This window comes from Opisthocomus hoazin, chromosome Z, assembly GCF_030867145.1.
Source record: "Opisthocomus hoazin isolate bOpiHoa1 chromosome Z, bOpiHoa1.hap1, whole genome shotgun sequence".
In the NCBI taxonomy this organism is placed as follows: Eukaryota; Metazoa; Chordata; class Aves; order Opisthocomiformes; family Opisthocomidae; genus Opisthocomus; species Opisthocomus hoazin.
Genome location: NC_134454.1, coordinates 23,955,581 through 23,980,002, shown reverse-complemented (window position 1 = coordinate 23,980,002; position 24,422 = coordinate 23,955,581). Strand labels below are relative to the sequence as shown.

The 24,422-nt window shown below is 38.3% G+C and overlaps 1 protein-coding gene across 6 annotated transcripts in view; it reads left to right on the top strand.

Annotated features, from left to right (window-relative positions):
• Positions 1 to 24,422, top strand: part of TTC39B (tetratricopeptide repeat domain 39B) — a 76,196-nt gene that overhangs the window by 48,786 nt on the left and 2,988 nt on the right. For all 6 annotated transcript variants that reach the window (XM_075411575.1, XM_075411576.1, XM_075411579.1 and 3 more), the window contains 15 exons: positions 1,405 to 1,509; positions 4,038 to 4,169; positions 6,098 to 6,174; positions 7,307 to 7,374; positions 9,364 to 9,428; positions 9,597 to 9,702; positions 11,098 to 11,163; positions 12,840 to 12,948; positions 13,831 to 13,898; positions 13,990 to 14,049; positions 14,349 to 14,510; positions 15,555 to 15,646; positions 15,959 to 16,079; positions 17,643 to 17,754; positions 21,268 to 21,385. In XM_075411575.1, the coding sequence (XP_075267690.1) occupies positions 1,405 to 1,509; positions 4,038 to 4,169; positions 6,098 to 6,174; positions 7,307 to 7,374; positions 9,364 to 9,428; positions 9,597 to 9,702; positions 11,098 to 11,163; positions 12,840 to 12,948; positions 13,831 to 13,898; positions 13,990 to 14,049; positions 14,349 to 14,510; positions 15,555 to 15,646; positions 15,959 to 16,079; positions 17,643 to 17,754; positions 21,268 to 21,385 (1,461 nt within the window). The remainder of the gene's footprint in view (positions 1 to 1,404; positions 1,510 to 4,037; positions 4,170 to 6,097; positions 6,175 to 7,306; positions 7,375 to 9,363; positions 9,429 to 9,596; positions 9,703 to 11,097; positions 11,164 to 12,839; positions 12,949 to 13,830; positions 13,899 to 13,989; positions 14,050 to 14,348; positions 14,511 to 15,554; positions 15,647 to 15,958; positions 16,080 to 17,642; positions 17,755 to 21,267; positions 21,386 to 24,422) is intronic.

Sequence of the window (24,422 nt, the reverse complement as noted above, 5' to 3'; positions counted from 1 at the left end):
GTCAACCTTTCCTACTCTGCTGGCGTGACGGCGGTGCTCTTGATGGGCGGCTGGAGATCAGGGCCATGGGTTGCATTGGGAAGGTGGCCGTTCCTGCAGAACCTGCGCAGCTGGAGGGCCTGGGGGCTTAGCGGGTGGCCAGCACACTGCGAATGCGTCAAATGTTAACAACTCTAGGGTTTTGCTGTGTAAAATCATGTAAATCTTGAAATTGTACACATAATAATCAAGTTGAATCCCAGTAGGGGAGAAAATAAAGGTGTTTAAATTTTCTTTAAAATTATTGGCAACAGTCTGGTGGGAAAATGGTCGGAGTTCAGTGGTTGGGCACTTCGCTACTTCATTATGAAGGGCAGCATTTGCCTCTTGGTGTGTTGAAAAAGCTGAATGTTTTCAAAGCTTTTGTGTGGTGGAGAGAGGAGGAGGGTAGGGGAAATTGAGCATTCTGTGTAAAACCTGCCCAATCATATTTTCGTGTCCCTCTTTTTCTTAATTTGTTTTTTTGTGAGTGTGTGTTACTGTCAGATGTAGAGCAGCTGCGCTCCTCTGTCATTTCTCTACTTAAATTCCTCCTTCAGGTGGTTCTTTTCTTTTCAGCCCTTAAATATTCATCCCATTGACATGATCTGTTGCTTACCACTGCTTCACCTTACTTGGACAAAGCCCTTTACAGAGTCTAAAACTTTTGTTTTAAAAGTTGTAGACAGCTTATCTCTCCCAGATCCAGCTGCGCACATTGAAGGTTGTGTAGCTTCTAGCTGTTCATCACTACCATCAATGTCCAGTTTGTCACCAGGTCTGTCCATGGAGCAATTTGTGAGTACTCCCGAATCTTTCAGACAAAACTGACCAAGGTAGCGGTGTTGTTACCTGGCTTGCTCTTGAGCAAGTGCGAGTGATTTTACCTGAAGTGAATTAGGAAGAACAAAAGCTTTTGGCATAGCTGCAGGCTTCTGACAGGACTGTTTATGGCATAGCTGTTTGCAGAGTGAGTGTCTATTTACTGCTTTCTTGGACAAAAACATTATTTTGTCATCTCTCTCGAGATTTAGATCTGAATACAGAGTCTGAAACTGCATTTTTGCTGATGTGGAGAATTGAGAGCATGGACACAGCGATAAGTTTTGAGTATTTGTGTTGTATAAGCAGCAGTAAAAATTACTCTGTTGCATATTGACTGGTAAAAAATGGAGGACAAAGTCATAAACATCACTTAATTATGCAGAGGGCACACCCATGTAGCATGGATAAAGTGTTAGGCACATGGCTTGTTTTTGTAAAGCTATGTTTTAAAAACGAGTAATAAAATTGCTATAAAAGACCTTCTGTGTTATATACGGGGAAAAAAGTCTTTTAATTTTGTGTTTATATTTAGCTTGACTAAACTAAGAATCTTTTTTTCAGGGCATCCAAGATGGATCTCAAGTGTGCTCTGGAAGAATGTTCAATGGCACTGAATTTATTTCTAAATAATAAGTTCTCTGAAGCACTGGAACTACTTCGTCCATGGTGAGGTCCTGTTACTTTCTGAAGTTACTGTAAGCAGATAGTGTGAAGTATGCTTTCTGGTAGCTAAGATTAATTAAAGGCTTTTGAAGGTAGTAGTTTTCATTTACTCCCTCTTGTCCAAAAGCATTTCCCAGTATCTTTGGGTTTTAGCAGTGCACTTCTTTCTGCTTAAGACCGTTGCAAAAGCTGTTAATGAAGCACTGAATTGTTCTGTTAGAGTTTACCATTGAAGCTGTCTTTCCTCATGCAGAGGGGAAAAGCAGGGGAACAAGACCTTATGCAATGTATCATTGATCAGAGAATTTGCACAGTCGAGCTGCTTTTGACAAGATGACAAAACTGGAACAAAACTCCAGAATACTGTTTTTGTTGCTTTTTATATTACATTGGGGTCACAGTTATGTTTACCCTATAAGCCCACCTTTTGATATTCTGACTTATTCTTCCTGTTCCACTGTTGCCTTTGCTCCACTGAAAAGCAAAGCATGGCAGTGTAGATGTAGGGAGGTATAGAATACCGAAAGGTTTGTAGGATAGTGCAAGCTTGCCTGTGACTTCAGGGGGAGGCAGTCTGGATCGCTGTTGATTAGGACTGGGATCTGAATCCCATTCACTGCTCTTCTCCTGTCTGTGTCTCAAAGATGCATATGCTGTTGAGGGATGTGCCGGTGAAAAGGGATCTGTGGTTTGTGTTGGTAGACTGAGGTAAAGTTCTTGCTTTGTGGTTCAGTGATAGCAAGACTGGATTCAGAATGATGGGTTGGTGTTGTTAAGTCAGTAGTATGGACAGGTGGAGGAACACCATTAAAGGAAGCCTTGGGAGGATGCCGCAGCTGCCAAGTGTTCGCTTTTAGTGGTATGGAGAGCTCACGTGAAGAGGAGGTAGGCAGGAATAACGCCTTTTCAAATTAGCTATACCTATACCCAAGCTCTCATCTCTGAGCACTGTGCAGTGTTACTTGTAACAGACCAATGCTTTAAGAAGGCTTGCCTGCACTTGTGTATGCTGAAACTGTTTTTGGGTAGTATTGCAAAATACTGAGTTCTACATGCAATAGATTGTGCATGTATGTATTGCTATATATCACACCACCCTCACCCCCCCATATTACCTAAATGTTTTTTGTGTGTTTCACATATATATTCATTTTGCGCTGTAAAATAATAAAAAAAACTTGTTCAGGTAATAGTGTTTTTGTGTACGGTGAAGTAGTTTTTGTGTACAGTGAACTATTTGTTTCATATGCTCCCTACAAAGAAAAAAAAAGTTCTAAACTCTGTGGTTTTGATGCTTTGAGTCTCTGGCAGCTAACAGGTTTTGAGCTTATTATACAGCATATTCAGCTCACCTGCAAAGGAGGACCTAGCCTAGCAAGGAAATGAAAAAACACCTTAAAAATTAAAAAGCCCAATTGTTTTACTGAAATAATGAAAGTTAAACTTAAGGCCTTAAATAATGTGAAGAATTTAGGGAAAATACTGATATATTTAAGAAATGAACACTTAGCCTAAGGGTGTCTCTTCCTTGACACTGCTGAAGTTTCCTGTCCTCAAAACTGCATTTGGTGGGTGGCTCCTTGATTTAGGGGGAGGAAAAAAATGCTCAGGAAACTGGAAAGGGTCCAACAGAGGACTAGCAACATGACTAGAAGACTAGAACATATGACTCATTAAGACTGTTAGAGCTGAGTTTGGTTTAGTTTGGCAAAAAGGAGACTTGGGGAATCTACTGGCAGTCTGGAACTGTTGAGGGGAAGTTGCAAAGATAGGGACATCCTTCTCTATAGTGGCTCGTGGTAAAACAAGAGGCAGTCACCACAAGTTGAGGCTTAGAAGGTTCACACTGGGCATTAGTTAAAAATACATTGATAGTACAGTACCGGAGGGGCTGCCAGAGGGGTATGCAGTCTTCATTTTCTTGAACCTCTTGAAACTTGGTTAGGCAAAACCTGAGTTCACCTGACATAGCATTGGCAATAGTGCTAATGTAACCAGTGGGTTTGACTATGTGACTATCAGTAACCACTTCCCAACAACAATTTTTTTTTGTGGATTGTGTAATTATGTTGTGAAAGCCAGGCTGTTTCAATCTAGCCTTTTATGCAGGACTGAACATGTGTGTACTGGCTTTTTTGTGACACAAATGTGGATTTATGTGTCTTTGGATCAAGTAGTAATGTTAGAAGGATGTCCTTGCTTCTTACGTTAAGTGAAAGCAGAGGAAGAAGTATTTATGTCAAGGCTTAATTAGCTAAATTAAATAGATACACCAGTGGACTATAAATGGAACATAATTAGGTGCAAATGCTTGTGTAACCCAGTTTGGGTATTTTCTAGAACTTGCAGTGACAGCATCCTGTGGCTGCAGATGTGTAGCACCCGGTGGAAGATGATACTTGCTCGGTTGTGTTCTTATGTCCACTACTTTCCTACTTTATTCTGCTGTCTTTTTACAAATTAAGTGTCTCAGCATTTAATTTTGTATTGTTCTTTTGCTTAAATGCACAAAACTTCTATGTTTGCCCTAGGTCTAAAGATAGTATGTACCATGCCCTTGGGTACAGCACTATTTTAGTTATGCAGGCTGCTATGACCTTTGAACAGCAGGATATACAGATGGGAATTTCTACAATGAAAGAAGCTTTGCAAACTTGCCAAAGGTAAGCCCAAGCAGGGAACATTTATGAGGTACTTAATCTCCAAACTGTTCTTTGTAAGATATCCCAGCTCTCTGTATGCTTTCAAGGCAGGCTGTTGCCAGTATGATAGTCGTCTAGATTTGGAAAGGTGGAGTAAGTGTCACTATCCAATTATTATTGGTAAGGGTATGTTTCCTAGTATTGTGGAAACAAAGACTTGTTGATTCTGGGCATGCATAGCCTCTAAAGCTAGTTAAATGGCTGGCTGGTGTTGTAGACCTACATGTAAGCTGGCGCTATATGATTGAACTGCCTGAGCTAGTTCAGCCTGTGACTTTTTGTTTCCCATTGGGATCAAGAATTTAAAAGCTTCGTATTTTGAATTTTTCTTTTCATCATGAAAACACTGTTTTGGTATTTTTTTTGAAAAGTTATTTTCAAAGATGGACCCAGTAGTCTAATAGAATTAAGCCTGTACTGAGGTTTCTTCTAAAACCAAGCAATTTTTAAATAATTGTTGCGAATGTAAGGGTTCAGTTACCGTAGAATTAAAGAGGTATTATTCCCATCAAGAATGATGTGAACCTTTTGCTTCTGGTCTTCCTTGGAACAACAGCAAAATAGAATAGAGAAAATAGAAGTTATTAGTGACCTTTATTTTTTTCATGAAAAACACTTAGAAAATGGTTTGTCAAAGCTGAAGTGCTTAACAAGCCTCTGACAAAAGCAGAATTGAATGCTTTATTCTGCTGTACTGGTGGTTCATCGTATTGGTTAGGCCATAATTTATCCTGAAATGTCTCCAAAGAAATTTCCTCAGATGTTGTTAGTTTAGACATTTAACACCACCTCCTTAGCAATGGCAACAATATTGACAACGAAAAAAAAGGAAACGAAACAAAATTATTGGATGCTACCTGAAGAAAACAAAAGGTCAGCAGTTTCTCTTTTCTCTTTTTCCGGGTGTGCTGTTGATTCATGGTTTCATGTGAGCGATGTTGTTTAGTGTGTCTGAAAATTAGGTGCTTCTTTGTAATTCTGATAGTTTCAATAAAGACCACCATCTCTGCAGGATGCCAAATTTTATGCATAAGTGCTCTGGTCTAGTCAGTCACAAAACTCATAAAAATGCATGATAAAGGCAATCAAACACTCACAGGTGAAGCACTACCAGAACTACATACGCCTTAAATGAACTTTTTTTTTTGTGCATCATGCTAACCTGTAGTGTCATTATCGTATTGTCAGGATCCTGCACTTTTCCGTGTCCAGAGTAGTATAAATGAACGATAAGCTAATGCTCAGTATTTATGATTAATGACTTCCTGGATTACAAAATGCATTCATTTACTGAAGGTGGAATTGTTTCTTTAGCTTCTTCATAAAGCTGAGTTATCTGTAAATAGTAATGAATTCGGGTTTGGAATGACATACTTAAATAAACTAGCAATTTATAACAGGGACCACTAAGATCTGTTGGAAGTAAAATATGTGAGTGTTTTGGTGTCATATTGGGCGTAAAACACCATAAAATACTCAAGTGTTAGAGCTCCTTTTGATTTTTTCATTCTAATTCTGAATGCAAGTTTAAGAAATGGAAAAAAAGTAATTCATAAAACATTGAACTCCAGTTCAAGTGGCTTGACCAGCGTTAGAGACTTTTCTGCAGCTGGTGGGTGGAAGTGGGGTGGAAGATGTTGTACACTTAAAGTAGATTAAATGCGTGCTTTGAACATCAGTCAAGGTTGGGTAGGCTTCTGAGCCTAGATACATACTAGTGGCCGTAATTAAACTAATCAAAGAATTGCAACTACTGACAAATCATCACTTTACTAAGAATATCTATATGTTATAGTTGGAAATTATAGAGTTGTGAATAATGAAGTTTGTGTTGAAATGTTGCTCATGCTGTGTGGGTTTCTTTTCTTCCACGTATACAACTGATCTAGATTCAGGAAAAGAAGTACAGTAGTGGAATCCTTGTCCAATCTTGTTTCTAAACAGTCAGTGGATCAGCTGACTGAAGGTATGTGGTTTATAATGCAACTAAAATAACAAAGTGAAAAAAGTTTAAAAACATCCTACCAACATGTACTAATATGCTTAACCACCTGTATGGTGTTTTTTTTTTTTTTAATCTGAGTGCAAAGCTTTTCAAAATGTGGGGGATTCAGACTAACTTTTTTTTTTTTGGCTCTGAGCATGCATGCAGTAAGAAAGGAATGCCTTTCACGACACATTATAGGACCAAAAAGAGATTTTGATTATTATTTTTTTTTTTCTGCTTTTACTTCAGACAGCTCCCAAAAGTTTAAGAATCATTGGTGCTGTGGAAGAAGTCCTTATTGTTAGTTGCATTGGAATCTCAATATATTAACAAGTTTTGTGCTTGTCTGTTTTACCTTAAGGTGTTTTGGGAAGTGGTATCAATACATTGTTCATGGCTCTGAAAATACTGATCTCCTGTTTGATTCAGGCAGAATCAAGTATGCATTTTTTTTTTCCTAACCTGGCACAAAAGAATCCTCTTTAATACTGGACACATCGAACTCACCATGTGTGCACTGTACATACAGCAGCCTTGTGCATGTGGCTGGTCTTGCAGCATGGGTACAGAGTAACTCCTGTCATGTGTGTTAAGTCAAATGTACTTTAGTGATGCATGAGGACAGAAAGTCTGCCTGGGGAGTTCGGTTTGTTGAGCATGACTTGGTGAAAACCTGTTTGTAATGTCTTACTGGGCTTAAAAGAAGCCTGAGCCACAGCGAGTGTTCGTTGACCTGCAAAAGTTTTTTCTAAGACATAAAGGGTTGGAAGAACTAGTTGCTGTAGGCTGATATTTAAACTTAAGATGAGAGGGAAGTACAGGACATCATCCACCAGAATGCCGAGTAGCTTTTCCCCTAGGCTGAAGTCAGCTCTGGCAAGATCAAAGTTTTCGTCTGAGGAGTGAAATAGATGACTACTTTTAGCTAGCTGACCAGTTAATACTTCTGTTGCGTTTTGTGTTACACCTATTAGCAGCTATCAAAACAGCAACAGCAGAATGCTGCTTTTTTTTCTTTTCTTGGCAACATTTTATTTGTTCTATTTATTTCAAGAAGTGAATATTGATAATAACTTTGCTGACAGTAAATAGTTCCTCTTTCTTTATATAGAGGAAATGCATGCTGAAATCTGCTATGCTGAATGCTTACTACAGAAAGCAGCTCTCACCTTCGTACAGGTAAAGTCAATCATTTATTTTGTATCACTGTGTAGCAGTTCAGTAGAAATATGTTAGTACTTGTAAAACATCATTTCCACAATAGATATGCTATTTAAAAAACAAACATTTTTCTAGTGAATGAGTGTTATTTTGTGGCAGTGATTGAAAGTATGGTAAATGCTATGCTACCCAGCAAATTCCTGTCTTTGTTTCTATGGATAACCAAAGATGTTACTGATACCCGGGAACCAAAAACCGAAGGTACACTACAGGCTTATACAGATGGTATGCTTCCCGGACTTGCATCACATCTGACGGTGTCCAGCACTGGTTTAAAAATACGCTCAAGTATGAGAAAATGTCTGGTTTGAAAGTGCACGTTTTGTTTCACGCGGAAAGGATGGAATGTTTCCCAGCTAACAAAACTTCAACGGATCCTCACTTGTCTCCAACTCAGCATCACTCTCCATGCACTTTTGACATGGTGTCAGGAACAATACAGTAATGAACGATTATAAAATGAGCATGCCTTAGCATTGCTGAGGTAGTAATTCAGAGAAAGGCCTGCTGTTTAATACTGTCTGGTGCTTCTTGTTGGGCTTGTGGTTCAGGGACTTTGTGCTACAGTGTTTTCAAATTCAGTTTGAAATTAGATTCCTGCAACAGGAGTTGTTAGTCATACTTTTTTTTACGTATGTGAGTGTTTTACAAGTGTTTAATTAATGTATTTTAGATAATCCCTTTGGATATAGCTTGAGGAAGAAGTGAGGCACAAAGATACTAAGATCAGATGGACCTAAAAAGTTAATTTGGCAAAGATTTGTAAACCACTTAATACAGTACTTTGTCAGAAGTGTTGGGAAATTTTATTAATGGAATGCCAGTCTTCCCTGTAATTTCCTTTCTCCTTTACTAACCAAGTGGAAGCAACTTTCTTTTTTTGTTTCATGGGTGGGTTTTTTATAAGTGTGAAGAGAATTTTTAAAGAGTTGTTGGAGATGAGTTTAGGACTGTATAAAATGAAAAAAACCTGAGGGGTATGCTTTCTCTAAAGCATCACCTCGCTATTCATAGTGTTAGAGATCCACTGCTTTTGTCTGTCATACCCTGCTCTGATTGCTATCATGCCCCATATTTTTCATTCTTGATTGACCTTGATTCATCTGAGGATGATGATGATAATGAAAATGGAATTATTCAGAAAGAGGTAGCAAGAATGCTTGTACTAAAACATAGGTTTGGGTGTTCAGTCTCGCAGACAAAACAATTGAGATCTTTTGAAATAGTGACCCTTTCATGGCATCCGGAATTTCCATTGGTTGATGATTCTGAGCCTTTTTTTAAAATTCATTTTGCGCATAATATGTGTTGTCGCTGAGTGTTTAAATCTGTATTTTTGAAATGCCTGCACATATTCCCCTTCTGTGTGAATTCTAATAGGAAAATTTCTGTCCTGTTGAACTGTTAACCATCTTTCTTTTCAGGAATTTATTTTGGTGGTTAGTACATTGTGGCTTTACTTCGATTTTTATAGAGGTTAGTAAGCACATATGTTGGGTAGTACATGTGGTTACTGTTGATCAGCAGTAGGAATTCATCCATTCAGGGGATTCTTTGGTTTGTCTTCCGCCAGGTCCTGGGCTCACTGGCGTGTGTCAGTATCAGGATTTCAAAACTTTCTAATAAGTTCCTACAGCACCATCTGGTGGAGAGCTTGCTGGTTTCATTTATGTGCATTGGAAATTCTGTTAAATGTAACTCTAACTTTTTTGCATTCCAGTCTTTTTTAAAATTTGTAACATACACCAGAGAAACGTTTCCCTGCCGACTTAAAGCAAGTATTAACTTTAGTCTTAGAGATGAGCCTAATAACTGAAAAACATTTTTAATATTTCCAGTGACCATTAAGTTATAAATAAATTTAAATGTAACTGGAGGACTTTGATGTGTGTGTTATGTGTAATAGCTGAATACACGTTTTTGTATAATTAAATTTTTTTCCTCCAGGATGAAAATATGATCAACTTTATCAAAGGTGGCCTCAAAATTAGGACGAGTTACCAAATATACAAGTAAGCCATTGGAAAACATTTAGATTCAATGTTGGTATAAGCAGGTGCAGTAGCATTAATGCCTGCAAAATAAAAAGAAATATTTTTATAGCAATTGTAATTATTAAACTTCATATAAATTCTAAGTCGTGTTTCCCCTTCCCTCCTTTTTTTTTCCTGCATCAAAAGAGAATGCCATCAGGTGCTACAGATGACTCAGGGGAACAAAAGCAAAAATGAAACATATTACCAGTTTGAAGGAGGAGTAAAACTTGGAATCGGAGCATTCAACTTGGTATGACTTTTTCAGACTACGGAAAGGCCAAGGATAATTCTGTAGGATTCTTTCTTTGCAGTTACAGTACTGTAATCCTGTTCTAAATATTACGCATTTCCAGAATGGAGATAAAGGTTTTGAAGGTTTTATGCACTATGAAAACAGCAGTGGCTTTTTGCATGCATGCCTTCTAGGATCTTTCTACTAATTCATTCTGAGTTGTGTTGAATTCTCTTGGACTAATGTATGTATTAAGAGGAAAAGCAGCTACGTCTACCTGTGCGTAGCCTGAATTTTTAAGATTCTTAGGCAGTTGGTTACAGGATACCTGGAGTGAGTGCTTTCATTCTAACATCTCAGCGTATGCCAATATTTCGGTTCAGTGGCATACTATAGATTGGCATAGACAGTTACAAATTAAGAAGAATGAGCAGTAGTTTACTGAGTTTGTGCGAAAGAAAACTGTGTACATCCACTGGTGTTTTTCTTCAGAAATTGACTTTTCACATCTGTGATGGCAACAGTGAGAGCTGGTTTCTGCTGGTATGTTGATTTCTGTATCATTCCAGTCTGGAGCTGGCCAGTTCTGAGTATGGTCAGAAGAACTCAGGTCCACCTTCACCTGTCAGAGTTCAAAACCCACGCAACTGGTAGATGTCTGTGTTTATAAGTGCTCTGACCTTTTCTATTCTTCATGAAGTCTCCTCAGTAGGAAGCTTAACAGAAAAACTCTCTCCTGGGCAGAATATATTAGGGTGAATGGAGCTTTCAAACACTGACCTTCAAATAGACCTTCTTGTAATGCTTGTTGAAAAGGTGGTTGTGTTCTCTGGAAGTTTTTTGTTGTATAGGATGTGGAGAGTGCAGTTGCAAGGGGAACAAAAAGTGCATGTAATAGAGGGCTAAAAGATGATAACAATAGCTAGTATTTCTAAACAAGTACACTTGCTGTTCTGCTAATTCAGTGGTCCCACAGTGGGAACAAGTAGAACTTTCGTGATACCTTTATGTCGTTTCATTGGGAGTAAAGGAAGATGACAATTGTAGACTGTAAGTACTACCAAAATAGATAATACTTTTCATTCCAAATGACCCACAATTTTGAACAGTTCTGATCAGCTGAGGACAGAAAAAACTGTCATTATCTGAAGCAGCACAGGTGGGCTCTGTCTGGCTGTTTCTGCTCTGGATGTTCATCAAAAGTCTGAGTTTACCTGAAGCTGCAGGCTGATTGTATATTGTTGATCATGCGTGTCTAGATTTGAGTTCTTTTGTGTTTTACTTTTTCACTAATGTGTAATGATATTTAACATAGAATCTGGCATTTTTGGCTCAAGCTTATAGTGGGTTTACTTTTTTTAAAAGTGTATCTAAGTTTTTATTTATCTTATTTTTGTTTGAAATGTATTTCAGATGCTGTCACTTTTGCCAGGAAGGATCCTCCGACTTCTAGAATTTATTGGATTTTCCGGCAATAGGGTATGTGATCTGATACTGTTTTTTCAAATTAGTCTTCTCTCAAATAAAGACTGGATTCATTTAACATCATATATTTTACACTAAAAATATAATGATCTATATTGTTTATCAGTATTTTAGTGTTGGTGAAGAGATGAGAAGTGGGCTAGATGATGCAGGTGTAAAAGCGCTTATGGTGATACCCTGATCTTGAACAATTGTGGGAAATGGCCAGTCTGCTTCAGAAGGGGTTTTAAAATTGCGGTTTTTTTTCCCCTTTGATGATCCTTAGGTAGAGGATGTCAGCTTCCTTTTCTAGCCTATACAGTCAGAAATTTATATTCCTCATAACACTAAATGAGGGGAGAGTCAAGGTTCTACATTTTTCCACCCACAGTTCCAGCCAACTTCTTTGAGAGAAGGAATTTCTGAATTTGATTTGTCACTGTGGAATCTAAGTACGGCTTTTCCTCATGGAGGAGGAAAGTAGTTGTAGTCATAGCCTTATTTTTGTAAACCTAGCCTTGTATTGTAAGTATCTTGCAAGTAGCTCTAAAACTCTCTTTGCCACCCATAAGAAATAAAAAACCCAACCAAACAAAAACAACACAACAAAAAAAAACCCCAAAAACAAAAAAACCCAAACCAGACAAAGCAACCCACAGGAGAGTAATGAATAGCGGGACAGAGTCACCATACGGTCTGATTTGTTGTTAGTTTGTCCACAAGTATGGCTCTGCTTGTGTAAAATTAGACTTCAGTAGAGACCTGTTCATTCTGTTTCTTCCTGTGAAAGACCTGGTTCATGCTGAAGCTCTTCCATAACACACATTTTTGCCCTGACTGAAAAGGCAATCAAAGCTGAAAGGAAAAGAACAAACAATTTTGGAGTATCACAATGTGTTTTTTGTATGGTGCTTGAATTCTCTTAGAACTCATCAAGTTGCGATGCAGTAAAACTCTTGTTAAGTTAATATTTGTTTTGAGGAAAAACTGTTAAAATCTGATATGTTTCTGAAGAGCCACTGCCCTTGAACAGGGAACCTCTGAGCTCGTCTCAACAATCCCCCAAGCAGTCAAGCTGTTACGTGATGGGCATGAACCGGAAAGGATGGGAAGAAGTTTCATGTGTTAAGAGCTGGATAAATATCCATGAATCTGGATTCCTTTTTCTCAGTACGAATTCCAGTGTAGGTTCTGAAAATGGTGTCTAGAAGGTGGTGTGTCAGCAGAGCTAATATTTTGATCAGAACCTCAAAATAGTGGCTGACTGGATGGAAGAGAATTGAGGATAAGCAGGGATTTCTGTGAAGGAAGACAAGTAGCACTGGAACAGTTGAGAGAGGTTCTCACCAGTCATAGACTTAGATGTTACTCTGAAAGGCTCAGAGTTAGAAAATAGTGGGGAAGGCATGTAGACCTGTGTGTCTGCATGGTCTGTGTGGTCCCATTTCAGCAGAGTGCTGAAATGCATGGGTAATTTTATTCAGTGTTAGCTTAATCTTCTCCTTGCTGAGTGCTGTCAGCTGTGGCAGAACTGTTTTGGTAGAAGTTTCTGTTGGATCTGAGATCACAAAGTGCTGAATTACAAAATACTTACTTCTGAAAGGAAAATTGTATTTGGGGGAGCCAGGAACTGTTAACAGTAACTCTGTATACTGATAGTTAATACTGCATGTGTTTGTGATGTTTCTTAGGAGTTGGGCCTCTGTCAACTACGGGAAGGCGCATCTGGCAGCAGTTTGAGGGCCATTCTGTGTACTTTCACCCTGTTGGTTTATCATACTTACGTCTCCTTAATCCTTGGTGAGACCCACTGTGTAGCTGTTCAGTCACGCTACACATTATGATAAATACTGTGATTTTTTTTTTAGCTGAGTTTTGAAAATGTGGCCAATTAGTTTGGTAACACAAGATTGCTGTATACTTAATTATGATCTGAAATGAATATCTCTGATAAAGCTATGTCTGCAGAAACAGTGAGGGTAGATACCATTATACCACCATCTTGTTCCATTTGCAGGGCTATCTTAACATGTAACAACAAAATATCACATAACCCTTTTAAGTTCAGACAAGTCCTTATCCATAAATTAACATCAGATACTGTGAAAACTTTCTCCAGAAAGAAGTCTGTAGTCCCAATTTGCTTGGAAGTAGAAACATGTAGAGAATTCATTGCTCTTGCCACATGGGGCTAAAAGTCACCATTAATTCTGTATGCATCTCTGATGTATATTTTCACATTCTCTAGTTTGGAAGTATTTTAGTCCTTGTCCCTCAGGCTCATCAGAAAATTAAGGAGAACTTTGTTTCTTTCAGTATCACCCGTACTTCATTACTGAGCTCAAAATTAGGAAAGGAGGCAGCTGAGGAATGTTTTCCTAACTTTCTAAAGCAATTAAAGGGTTTAAAAAATATAACTAGGATCTGTAGTGGAATAGTTTAAATAATATGTATTCTATTCTGTTTCTACTTACAGACATTTAGTATCTTTAAAGCACTTAGTACCTTTAGGACAAGAATTCATTTTTATAGAAACACAATATGATTAAATAATTCTGCTTTTGCATAAAAACAGTCATCCATTAATCTGTTCAAGCCATAATATGATTTGGAAACCAAAATCTCAATCTGTGAAACTCATTTTTTTGAAGTATATTGAGGTTGCTTTGTTATGTTCTCTAGGTACAGGGGAAGCCAACCTTCAGGAAGCAGACTGTCTCCTTGAGCCCTACCTCCGGAAATTTCCAAATGTGTGTATTCTCAATAAATTTTGGAACAGCAATGTACTTACTTGCCTAAGCTTAAAATAGAAACTGAATATTCTTCTCATCTCCTTTCAAGGGTTCCATTATTCTGTTTTATGCTGCCAGAATAGATACACTGAAAGGAAATTTTGAAAAGGTAAATTTTTTCTTTTTAAGGTTTTTATTTGGTCAGGGTTCAACTTGGGGAAAAAATATCTAGTTCATATAAGTAATTTATTTTAGTTGGACTGATAATTATGGTCTTATACCTGCTCATGTTCAGTGTCAATATTGATTCCAGCTCTCTCTGTGAGACTGAAAGGGGAGTTTTATCTCATTTTACTAGTCAAGTGTTCGCCACTTGGGTGCTAGGAAAGAATTTGCTCTGTAATTAGACATGACTCTCATGTGGAGCTGTAATTGAGCTGATTTTCATCGTTCTTAACTACATTGTAGGCACAGTTGAGGTTCCAAGAATGCATAGCAGCCCAGCAAGAGTGGAAACAGATTCATCATCTCTGTTACTGGGAACTGATGTGGTGCTACACCTTCCAGCAGGACTGGCTTCAAGCATATCGGTATGCAGACCTGCTCAGCAAAGAGAGCAGGTGGTCTAAGGTAAATGGGCAGGTGGACGTTGTTATGATATACCAGTAGCCTCTCCACAGTTAAATTTCCATTTCAAATCGCACAATAAGTGTAATTTTTGCTTTCTTTTGAAACCCATAAGCAAAGGCACAATGGCAACAAAATGGTAGGTTTAACTGGGTGGTTAAGGAGGAATTTTTATTTCACATTCTGAAGAACCAGAGCCATAACTAAGAACGCTTCACCTCTCTTAAAACAGAGGTATTTACCAGAGTTGTGAGAAAGAAGAGGGAGTGGAAAACTGTTAACTTGCATGTCAGATCAATTTCTAACACTCAGTAATAAAACTTGGCTGAAGAAACTGTGTTAGTTATAAACAGATAAGAGCAGGCCTATTCAGCAGATGCTTTGTGACATAAAATGAGAAGGCTACTGGAGACAGGGTCTCACGTGAAAAGTTGGGGTATCTGCCTGTTCCTTGCAAAAATGTTTCTCACAGTACGAACCAAGCACGATGTGCAAATAACTTTTGATACCTCATTTTTGTCTGTTGCTTTCTAGATTGCTGTTCTGTTAGGCTTAGTGAAAACGGGTATACATCCAACTCTTGAAAAAGAGGAAGAGAATAGTATATTCGATGTGGATGTTTCTTCTTTTCTCTGCAAATTCTGGTTATTGAACTTTCCGCGACTTAGTACTCAGGTGTTGTCTTCTGTATTTTCAGGCATATCTGAACATAACAGATCATATAATAACAATTTTAAAGTCCATTAATGTTACATCATTTAAACCTCATCTCTTTATCAGTGATTTGCATAGTAAATTGTCCTGTTCTTTGCAGGAGACACCTTTAACATTCTAACTTATTTAGAATATTAATAAATATGTTGAAAATAAAAGTATAGTGTAAATTATGTGACAAAGCAAATGCTAAACTTCTTTAGTTCCACCTGCCTGAGAATTACTGGAAACACTTCACTGCAGCAAGTGGGGTGAGAGATTTGAGTCCATAGTGTGTTGACTGAACACAGCCGATTGGATGTGGTAATACATTGCTATTTCTTTTTGAATTAGGCAATATATGTATTCCAGAAGGCAGCAATTCTGTGTATGCTTCCAGAGGATGATTTGAAAAGGTCTGGTGAGGACATTGTAGCTTTATTCAGGTAAACATTTATAAGGCAATGAGGTGTGTAGTCTTTTTGCCTCATACAGAAGTTTTTGACTGGAGTATCTTTGTGTTGTGTAACTTTCTACTTATAACCATCAACTTTTCAGTTTTAATTTTTGCTTTTAACATCAGAATATTTAAAATGCTGCTTTTATCAGCAAACGTATGTCCTGCAGCTGTGGTCTAGGTGGTGTGAAACAATTTAAGGTGTTACACTTCAGAGGAGAAGAGCAAATTTTACTAAATGAAATAGCTGAAATAAAAAATACGTAAAGCAACTTCTGTTTTCCATTTTCCCTCCTTGTAGACAAGTTGATGGTTTAAAACAGAGAATTGCAGGAAAATCTATCCCAACTGAGAAGTTTGCAGTAAGGAAAGCTCGGCGCTATGCAAGCTCTCAACCAGTGAAGCTGATATTACCTGCCTTGGTATTTATGCTTGCTTTCTTTTTGTCCTTTTGAAATAGGAAAGAAATAAATATAATTTGTTATAAAGGGAAAGAATAATATTATCAGGTAGTACGTGACTGCATTTTTTAGATTTTTTTTTTTAGGATTTATTGCATTCATGCAATGGGATTTTTGTGAAATGTGCTAGGCGCTGGATCATGCTACCACCTACTAGCAATCCAAAACCAGAGCCAGATTTTTCACGTGGAAGTTCAAACATATAGAGAATGATTGCTGTTGCCACATGAGGCTGAAAGTTGTTTTTCAGCTACAAACTTGTGTTGGTTTCTAGCATATGTGTTCATGTTCTTTAGTTTGGCAGGATTTCAGTCCTTACTTCAGCACTTTCTGTTTTTCCGAAGAAAATGAAGTGTGGTGTGGTGGTTTTTTTTTTTCTTCTTGTATTGACTCTAAGTAAAATGTGTGACAGTTAATGATACTTTACTAATGCTATTCTAATTTCCCATGCTTATAACTTCAGAGGCTTTAGTAGTGCATAGTCTGTTTATGTGTGCACAGCAATGATACTTCACATATGTGTATGCTACAATTTTTGTACGTGGAATACTTAACAACAACTGAAGATGGAAAAACGTAATTTGAGAAGGAATTTCTTATCTTAAGGCTCATTAATATAGAAAGAGGAGTCCAAAGAAAAATCCATCAGTTTTAAAATTCATTGCATACTCAATTATGTATGAAGACCTAAGTAATAAAGTTGTCCGAATAAGCTTTTGTAGGAATTATATTGGAAACATGTTGGATGTGTGTACTGGAACCATATTTTTATCCAGAAAGTTTTATTTACTTCCAGTATTGCTCCATATGGAAGGTAACAGCCTATAGATTGTAGCATATATATATATATATATATAAAAATGCATGTGTGTGTTTGGGTGCATGCATATATATGTATACTGTATGTACATGCACACACCCACAAACACGCACACAAATTTATATACAATCCTGTAGAAAGTAACCACTTTCAACTGCTTCTTTAGTTCACATGGCAGAAGCCGCAATTTGAACCTAGAATAGCCAGTTTTGCTGATGTGTTACGTGGGTGAGGGTAAACTACCATGTGATAAAATCTGTTCGGATTCGTTGTTAAAGGTCTATGAAAGTACGTGATAGAATCCGTTGAAAAGGTGTTTAAACGTGCAAAATTTAGAAATTTAGGTTAACTTTGCCCACACACATTCAGTATCATTTGGCCTCCCATATGCATAGATGTTCTTATGCAACTTTAATTAAATGGTTATTAAGGCAAACATGATTGTCTTTGTAACCTTGCATGTAGGTGACAGATGTCGTGTACTCACTGTGGATGATTATCTGAAGTTGTGCAGATACTTTTAATCATGGGCTTCTCAACAGTGGGTGTTTTGGCTTTGAAACTTTCCATGTTGTTTAAAAAACACGTTTTTGTAGGCAGTGCTTTTGTGCACTCAGTGTTGCATAACAGCTTTGCAAGGGATACTCTTTTGTTAAATATTTATGCAGTTCCTTGAGTCTGTCTTGTTTATATTTTTTTATCAGGAAATGATGTATGTCTGGAATGGCTTTGCAATTGTGGGCAGAAGAGCAGACCTCACTGAAAACTTACTGGTAACAATTGAAAAAGAAGAAACTGCTCTACAAAATGAAACTAGTAAGTAATCAGTTAAGATGAAAGTAATAAACTGGTAAGAAATGCTGACATTTTTGTCTGCCTCTGTGCTAATGTTCTGTGAGTTAAGTGTTGACTCGGGCAATGTGCTATTGGAAATTTTGGAACCGCATGAAAGTTAGCGGTGGTTTTTCAATATGTTCTTTATCTGGCTTGATTGATGCTGCAGAAGAATACAGGAAACTCAAGGACGTGAGGTTATTAGTTACAGAATTTAACTGAATCTGACTAAGACGTTCCAGTCTCTGAGACCATTCTTGAAGCATAATCTGCTAATTTCTTATGTCTGAAAAATACTTTTCCAAACCAATTTACACCACATTACTACAGAAGACACAGACTAAGCAGAATATGGCTAAGTATGAAGGAAATAATGAAGTACTATGCATGAGTGGTTTTACTTTGTAGCAACGTAAATTGTATTTGCTAGTTGTGAAATAAAATGTGTTTTTAACAAATAAAATTTGACAATGTTTTTAGATCTTTATGTATTTGAAGCATTGATGTTCAGGGTAATATTTAGAGAATGAGTCCATAACTTATTCCTAAAGGACATGAAGTTCCATTATTACAGCAAGTTTACTGCAGAAGTGCCTGGCTTTATCAGGTGGCTGCTGTCATCTGATCTTCTTCAAAGACTTCTGTGTTCTTCTAGAATGAAGATATATTACTTTTTGCACATGGAACTTTTTAAATGGTAATTCACTAAAAATAGCTTCTGCTCATCTCAGATTTTAATCACACTTATCAACAATTTAGTAAAAGTTAGTTTTGCTACATTATTGAAACATTAATTATGAAATGTGAAAGTGCATTTGATGCATCACCTCAGTTCCCATGTAAATCATAATCGACAGTTACACAAGGACATACAAGAAATGCAATAGCACTAAAGTCTGGATGGTATAATGAGCTAAATGAGAGCAACTTGCAAGGCCAAGACTGAATTGCGTACCTAAATTTTTTTATTCTTTTCATGTATCTGCAGAATCGGTAGTGTGCCTCTGAAATCTCAAGAGTTTTTCCTCTTTTTGTTGTCGTATTAAAACCAAAATGTAGCAGCATGCAAGACATCTGCAAATAAAGTCATGTTCTCATGAGTTCTATGTGGAGGGTTCTGACAAAAGCTGCTGGGAATCCAGTGCTTGCACTGTAAGGAGCTGGGCTTGTTCAGCCTGAAGAAGAGAAGGCTGCGAGGGGACCTAATAAATGCTTATAAATATCTGAAGGGTGGGTGTCAGGAGGATGGGGCCAAGCTCTTTTCAGTGGTGCCCAGTGACAGGACAAGGGGCAATGGGCACAAACTGAAGCAGAGGAAGTTCCGTCTGAACATGAGGAAGAACGTCTTCCCTCTGAGGGTGACGGAGCACTGGAACAGGCTGCCCAGGGAGGTTGTGGAGTCTCCTTCTCTGGAGACATTCAAGACCCGCCTGGACAAGGTCCTGTGCAGCCTGCTGTAGGTGACCCTGCTTCGGCAGGGGGGTTGGACTAGATGACCCACAGAGGTCCCTTCCAACCCCGAACATTCTGTGATTCTGTGATTCTGTAAGTGCTGGTTGGTTGTAACGGTGAAGTAAACTTCCTTTGAAATTCCGAACAAGAGATGCATGAGGTACCAAAATTAAAGGAACAGAAATAAAACCATTATGTTTTTCTTAGGGAAATATGCTGTTTACAAATAGAATGTACTCTGAAAACATATTTGGTTTTTACGCTTTCTGTATCTGTTTTGGTAATAACTGCAGTCAAATGTAGGTTTGTTCTGGACTTTGCATCTGTGAGCCTGATTTGCTTTTGAAGATACAGACTCAGACAAGATAAAGACTCTTATTACCAGAATTGCTGCTGAATTGAGGCCCAAAGAAAGTGATTAAGGCTATTAGAGTGTGGCAAGGATACAATATTATTTTAACAGACAGCTGTCAGTACTATATAGCTTTAAAGGACTGCTAAGGTGCTGTAAAAAAGTGTGTTAATTATACACAAAGGTCATTTAGGGATTGAGACTGCTTAGAGCGAGCTGTTGATACTTCATTTGCTTCAAGTGAACAGGCACAGCAAGGAATCTGTCAAGGATAGAAAGTGGTTTTGTGTTGTATAGAACTGAAAATAGAGATTATAGAAAGAACAGATGAAAGACATTAGAAATTACTCCCCCCCCTGATTTCTGGAAATCTTATTTTTCCACAGTTGTGTCCTCACCAAGATATAAACAAGGAATTTGTGACTTCAAGAGAAAAAAATTTCTTGTATATTTTATAAACCTAGTAATGTTATTTCCTCTGGTGTAGAGGACTGTAGGAAGATGGTTCTCCCACATACGTTGTGAGGTTGTCAGTATTAAATTGGCCTGTGCGTTTCTGTCATTTACTGTCAGTGTTTTGGCATAATAGCTTTTCTTCCTGTGGGAAATACCAAGGAGATACTAGTTTAAGTTGTTAAAGACTGACAGGCTTTTACTGACATCAGTGCTTGCCTCCAGTAATTTCAGTGAATGAGTCCTTTAGGAGACAGTCACGTGAATTCAATGCCTTAGCCTAGCTGAACAGGCTAGAGGGAATGCAGAATACTCACACACTGCACTTCTACCTGTCACTAAAAGCACAGTCTGTCAGTTATTTATCTATCGAGACTTTCTGGGTTTAAACACAGACAGAAATAAGCCTGATGTAGTGGCAAAGCACTTCACTGAATCCTAAGATGCTTTTAGTTTCACATGTTTCAGAACTGTTTACGTAGGATTTTTTTGGCAGACTATTAAGAAGAAAATTAACATGACCTTAGAGAGCTGGTAATTAGTTGTAAACAACATGATCTGAAGGGCGAGTGTTTTGCTTCCTGAATTGTTAATGTATGTGCTGCCATCTGTCTATCCATATGTGTTTTCTTCCCTTTCTTTTCCTTCCCTGCACCCGGCAAATGCTTTAAACCAAGGCAACAAAAAAAGGACTAGACTTGTTAAGGTTATATTTCTGAATCACTTCACAAAAGCTCTTTCATCTGATATTTTTAGTCCTATTAAACGTAAATCTTTCTTAAGTTTTCCAAATGTTGTGCAGTAGTAGTGAAGCTCCTTAATCATTAGAGATGATTGGAATACTAATAAACATGGTTTCTTGAATTTATACTGCCAAATAATGCTTCCAAAAAGTTCTGTAGGACCCTGTTTTAGATGTTACAAGTACAGAAATCTTTAACTGATACAGTTTATGCCTGCTTTGTACTGACTTCCAGATGCAGAGTACTGGGGAATATCTGGATGTTTCTATTTCTTCTTAGTTCTTTTTAGCCCGTGTCTTTAAAGAGAAAGATATAGATATGATGCACACTTCATCTTTAGTAGACAGTATTTAAAAGTGTGCCTGAAATTTACGTATGCTTTGAGGTATAAAATCTGAGAAGCAAGATCCTGAATCTGAATACATATTCCCTACTGAAAAATCTAGTTTTCATTATGTCTTCAAATTGTTTGATGTATCTTGCTTTTACTTTTAGATCGCAACGAATACTATATGGATGATGTGTGCATGTTGCAGTTACTGAAAGGCCTCTGCCTGAAACACTTGGGAAGACTCATGCAAGCTGAACTCTGTTTCAGTAAAGTAATTCAAAGGTAAAAATAACATAACCAGACTTTTTACCGTTAGATTTTATAGCTTTGTGTAAAGTTTCTGATGCTTCTCTAGAAGCCGTCATGTTAGAATAATAATAATAATTCAAAAATAATTACACTTAAACATCCTGTTGAGGATCTGGAATTAAAATATCTCTGGAAGTAGCTGGAGAATCACAGAAGTTTACTAGTATATTACTATAGCAATTTAACATTATATGGCTTTGTATGGAATCACAGAATCATTAACTTTGGAAAAGACCTCTAATATCCTCAAGTTCAAGCATCAACCCAACCACCATCATGCCTGCTAAACCATGTCCTGAAGTGCAATATCTACACATTTTTTGAACATCTACAGGGATGGTGACTCCACCACTTCCCTGGGCAGCCTATTCCAATGCCTAACCACTCTTTCAGTAAAGAAATTTTTCCTAATATCCAGCCTAAACTTCCCTTGACACAACTTGAGGCCATTGCCTCTCGTCCTGTCGCTATAAATGTGGTGGTTTAGACCGAATAGATCAAACTGATGGGTAACGCTTTTATCTAAATACATTTGGAATTAATACTTTTGTATTTGCAGAACTAGCGATATAAGTAAAGATAATTCACGTGGATTTCCTGTGGTTTTTTTTTTCACGATTTAGTACTTCAGTAGGTAATGCTTCTCAGTGTAGATGAGAAGTTGTTGTTACTTGTTTCAGTTGAAAACTTTAGTTTCCTGTGTGACGGATTTCTCAAATGCTTTAGGTGTCAGATCAATATCTACTGTAATAACTTCATATAGCATTGAGTCACGTACTCATTGTAGTTGCAAACTTTTTAGAAATTTTAGAGTAATTAGACTGAAAAAGAAGTTTTCACGCATGCAGTTTCTCCAAGAAATAATTTAGAAAAAATGATATTTAAGGAGAATTTGTGACGTGTAATTCTATTGCTTGTTATCATTTTCTTGCCATCTTGCCTTGTCTTGCCATTTCTGAGACCCCAAGTGAGTTTAGTCAAACATTTTGCAAGTTACAAGGCAGTGGTGTTTGATTGGTTACAAGTTAAGGGAATGCTGTTTCTGAAAATATTGCGCTGAAGGTAGTTGGCACAGTGGAGGCTTTTAGAGCTGAGACATCTCAAAAATCTTCAGACAACACTGCTTCATAAAGCAGATGTTTTGCTTAGGGGAGAGAAGTAGTTTTCTGGTAAATGGCAGATCTACATTCTGGTCAGCTTTACTCTCTACATTTCTTGGGCTGCTGCTGTACATTAAGACTGTTCGATGTAAGCGATCTCCTTGCTTTAAGACATCAAGGCTTGTCTGGGTGGATGAAGTGTCTCTTTAGAAGTGTTGCTCTCAAAATGTTGAGAGCTTTTGCAATGCTTGTTGCAAACTTTTTCGCTCTGCAATATTGGTTGATGTTATTCTATCCAGATAAGAGGTCATTGTAAAAGACACAGGAAAGGCAAAGACACGAGATGCCTTCTTCCCCATGTTCTGTAGTGCCAAGATCAGCATTCAGGAATTCCAGATTCGTGGAACCTCTGGGAAAGTCTGGAACGTAGAATAATTACCGTTGGTGGAGGATCAGGTTAGGAAAAGTGTGAATAGACTAGACGTTTGTATGTCCATAGCAACTCAACATACTTAAATATACATGGACATGGGCATATGACTGTGAGTACCTGGGTCATTGGCATGTAACCGTGAATGCTGAGGGAGCTGGCCAATGTCATTGTAACACTTCATTATCTTTGAAGGGTAATGGCAATTAGGGCAAGTTCCTGAGGACTGAAAGAAAGTAAATGTCACTCTTATCTTCAGGAAGGACAAGGAGGAGGATCTGGGGAACTACAGGCCAGTCAGCTTCTCATCTGTTCCTGGAAAGGTGGAGTAAATAATTCTGGAAGTCATTTCCAAAGGCATGAAGGTGATTAGAAGCAGTGAGCACGGATTTATGAAGGGGAAATCATGCTGAACAATCGTTGTAGTCTTCTGCAATGACAGCACTGGCTCAGTAGGTGAGGGGACAGCAGTGGATGTTCTTTATCTTGAGTTTAGAAAGGTTTTTGACACTGCCTCCCACAATATCATCACAAACTGATGAAGTCTCAACTAAATAAGGGGGTAGTGATATGGATTGGAAACTGGCTGACCTGCTAGGTTCAGAAGGCTGTGACCAGCAGTGTGAAGTCAGCTGGAGGCCAGTCACCAGTAGAGTAATACAGAGTTTGATGCTGGGGCCAGTAGTTTTTCATTTCTTCGTTAAGGACCTGGATGATGGGACAGAATACAACCTCAGCAAATGTGCAGATGATACAAAATGGGAGGAGTGGTTGGTATGCCACATGGGTAGCACTGTAACAGGCTGCCCAGGGAGGTGGTGGAGTCTCCTTCTCTGGAGATATTCAAGACCCGCCTGGACAAGGTCCTCTACAGCCTACTGTAGGTGACCCTGCTTCAGCAGGGGGGTTGGACTAGATGACCCACAGAGGTCCCTTCCAACCCAGAACATTCTGTGATTCTGGGTGTGCTGCCATTCAGAGTGACCTGGACAGGCTGGAGAAATGGGCTGAAAGCAACCTGGTGAAGTTCAACAAAGGGAAGTGCCAATGCCCACCCCTGTGGAGGAATCAGCCCATGCAGCAGCGCAGACTGAGGGCTGACTCCCTGGAGAGCAGCTTGTCAAAAAGTGCCTGGGGATACTGGGCATCACAGTCAACCTGAGGTTGACCCAGCAATGTGCCTTTGCAACAAAAGCAGCCTACGGTGTCCTGAGTTGCATTAGGAAGAATGTCACCAGCAAGTCAAGGGTGGTGATCCTTCCTCCCCTCAGCACTGGTGAGGCCGCATCTAGAGTACTGTGTCTAGTCCTAGACTGATGAGTACAAGGGAGATGTGGACATACTGGAGCAACTGTAACAAAGGGTCACAAAGATGATTAAAGGATTGAAGTGTCTGTCATGTAAGAAGCTGAAAGAACTGGAAGTGTTCAGCCTGGAGAAGAGAAGACCTGAAAGGGAGTGTGGTTTCGTTTGATTTTTT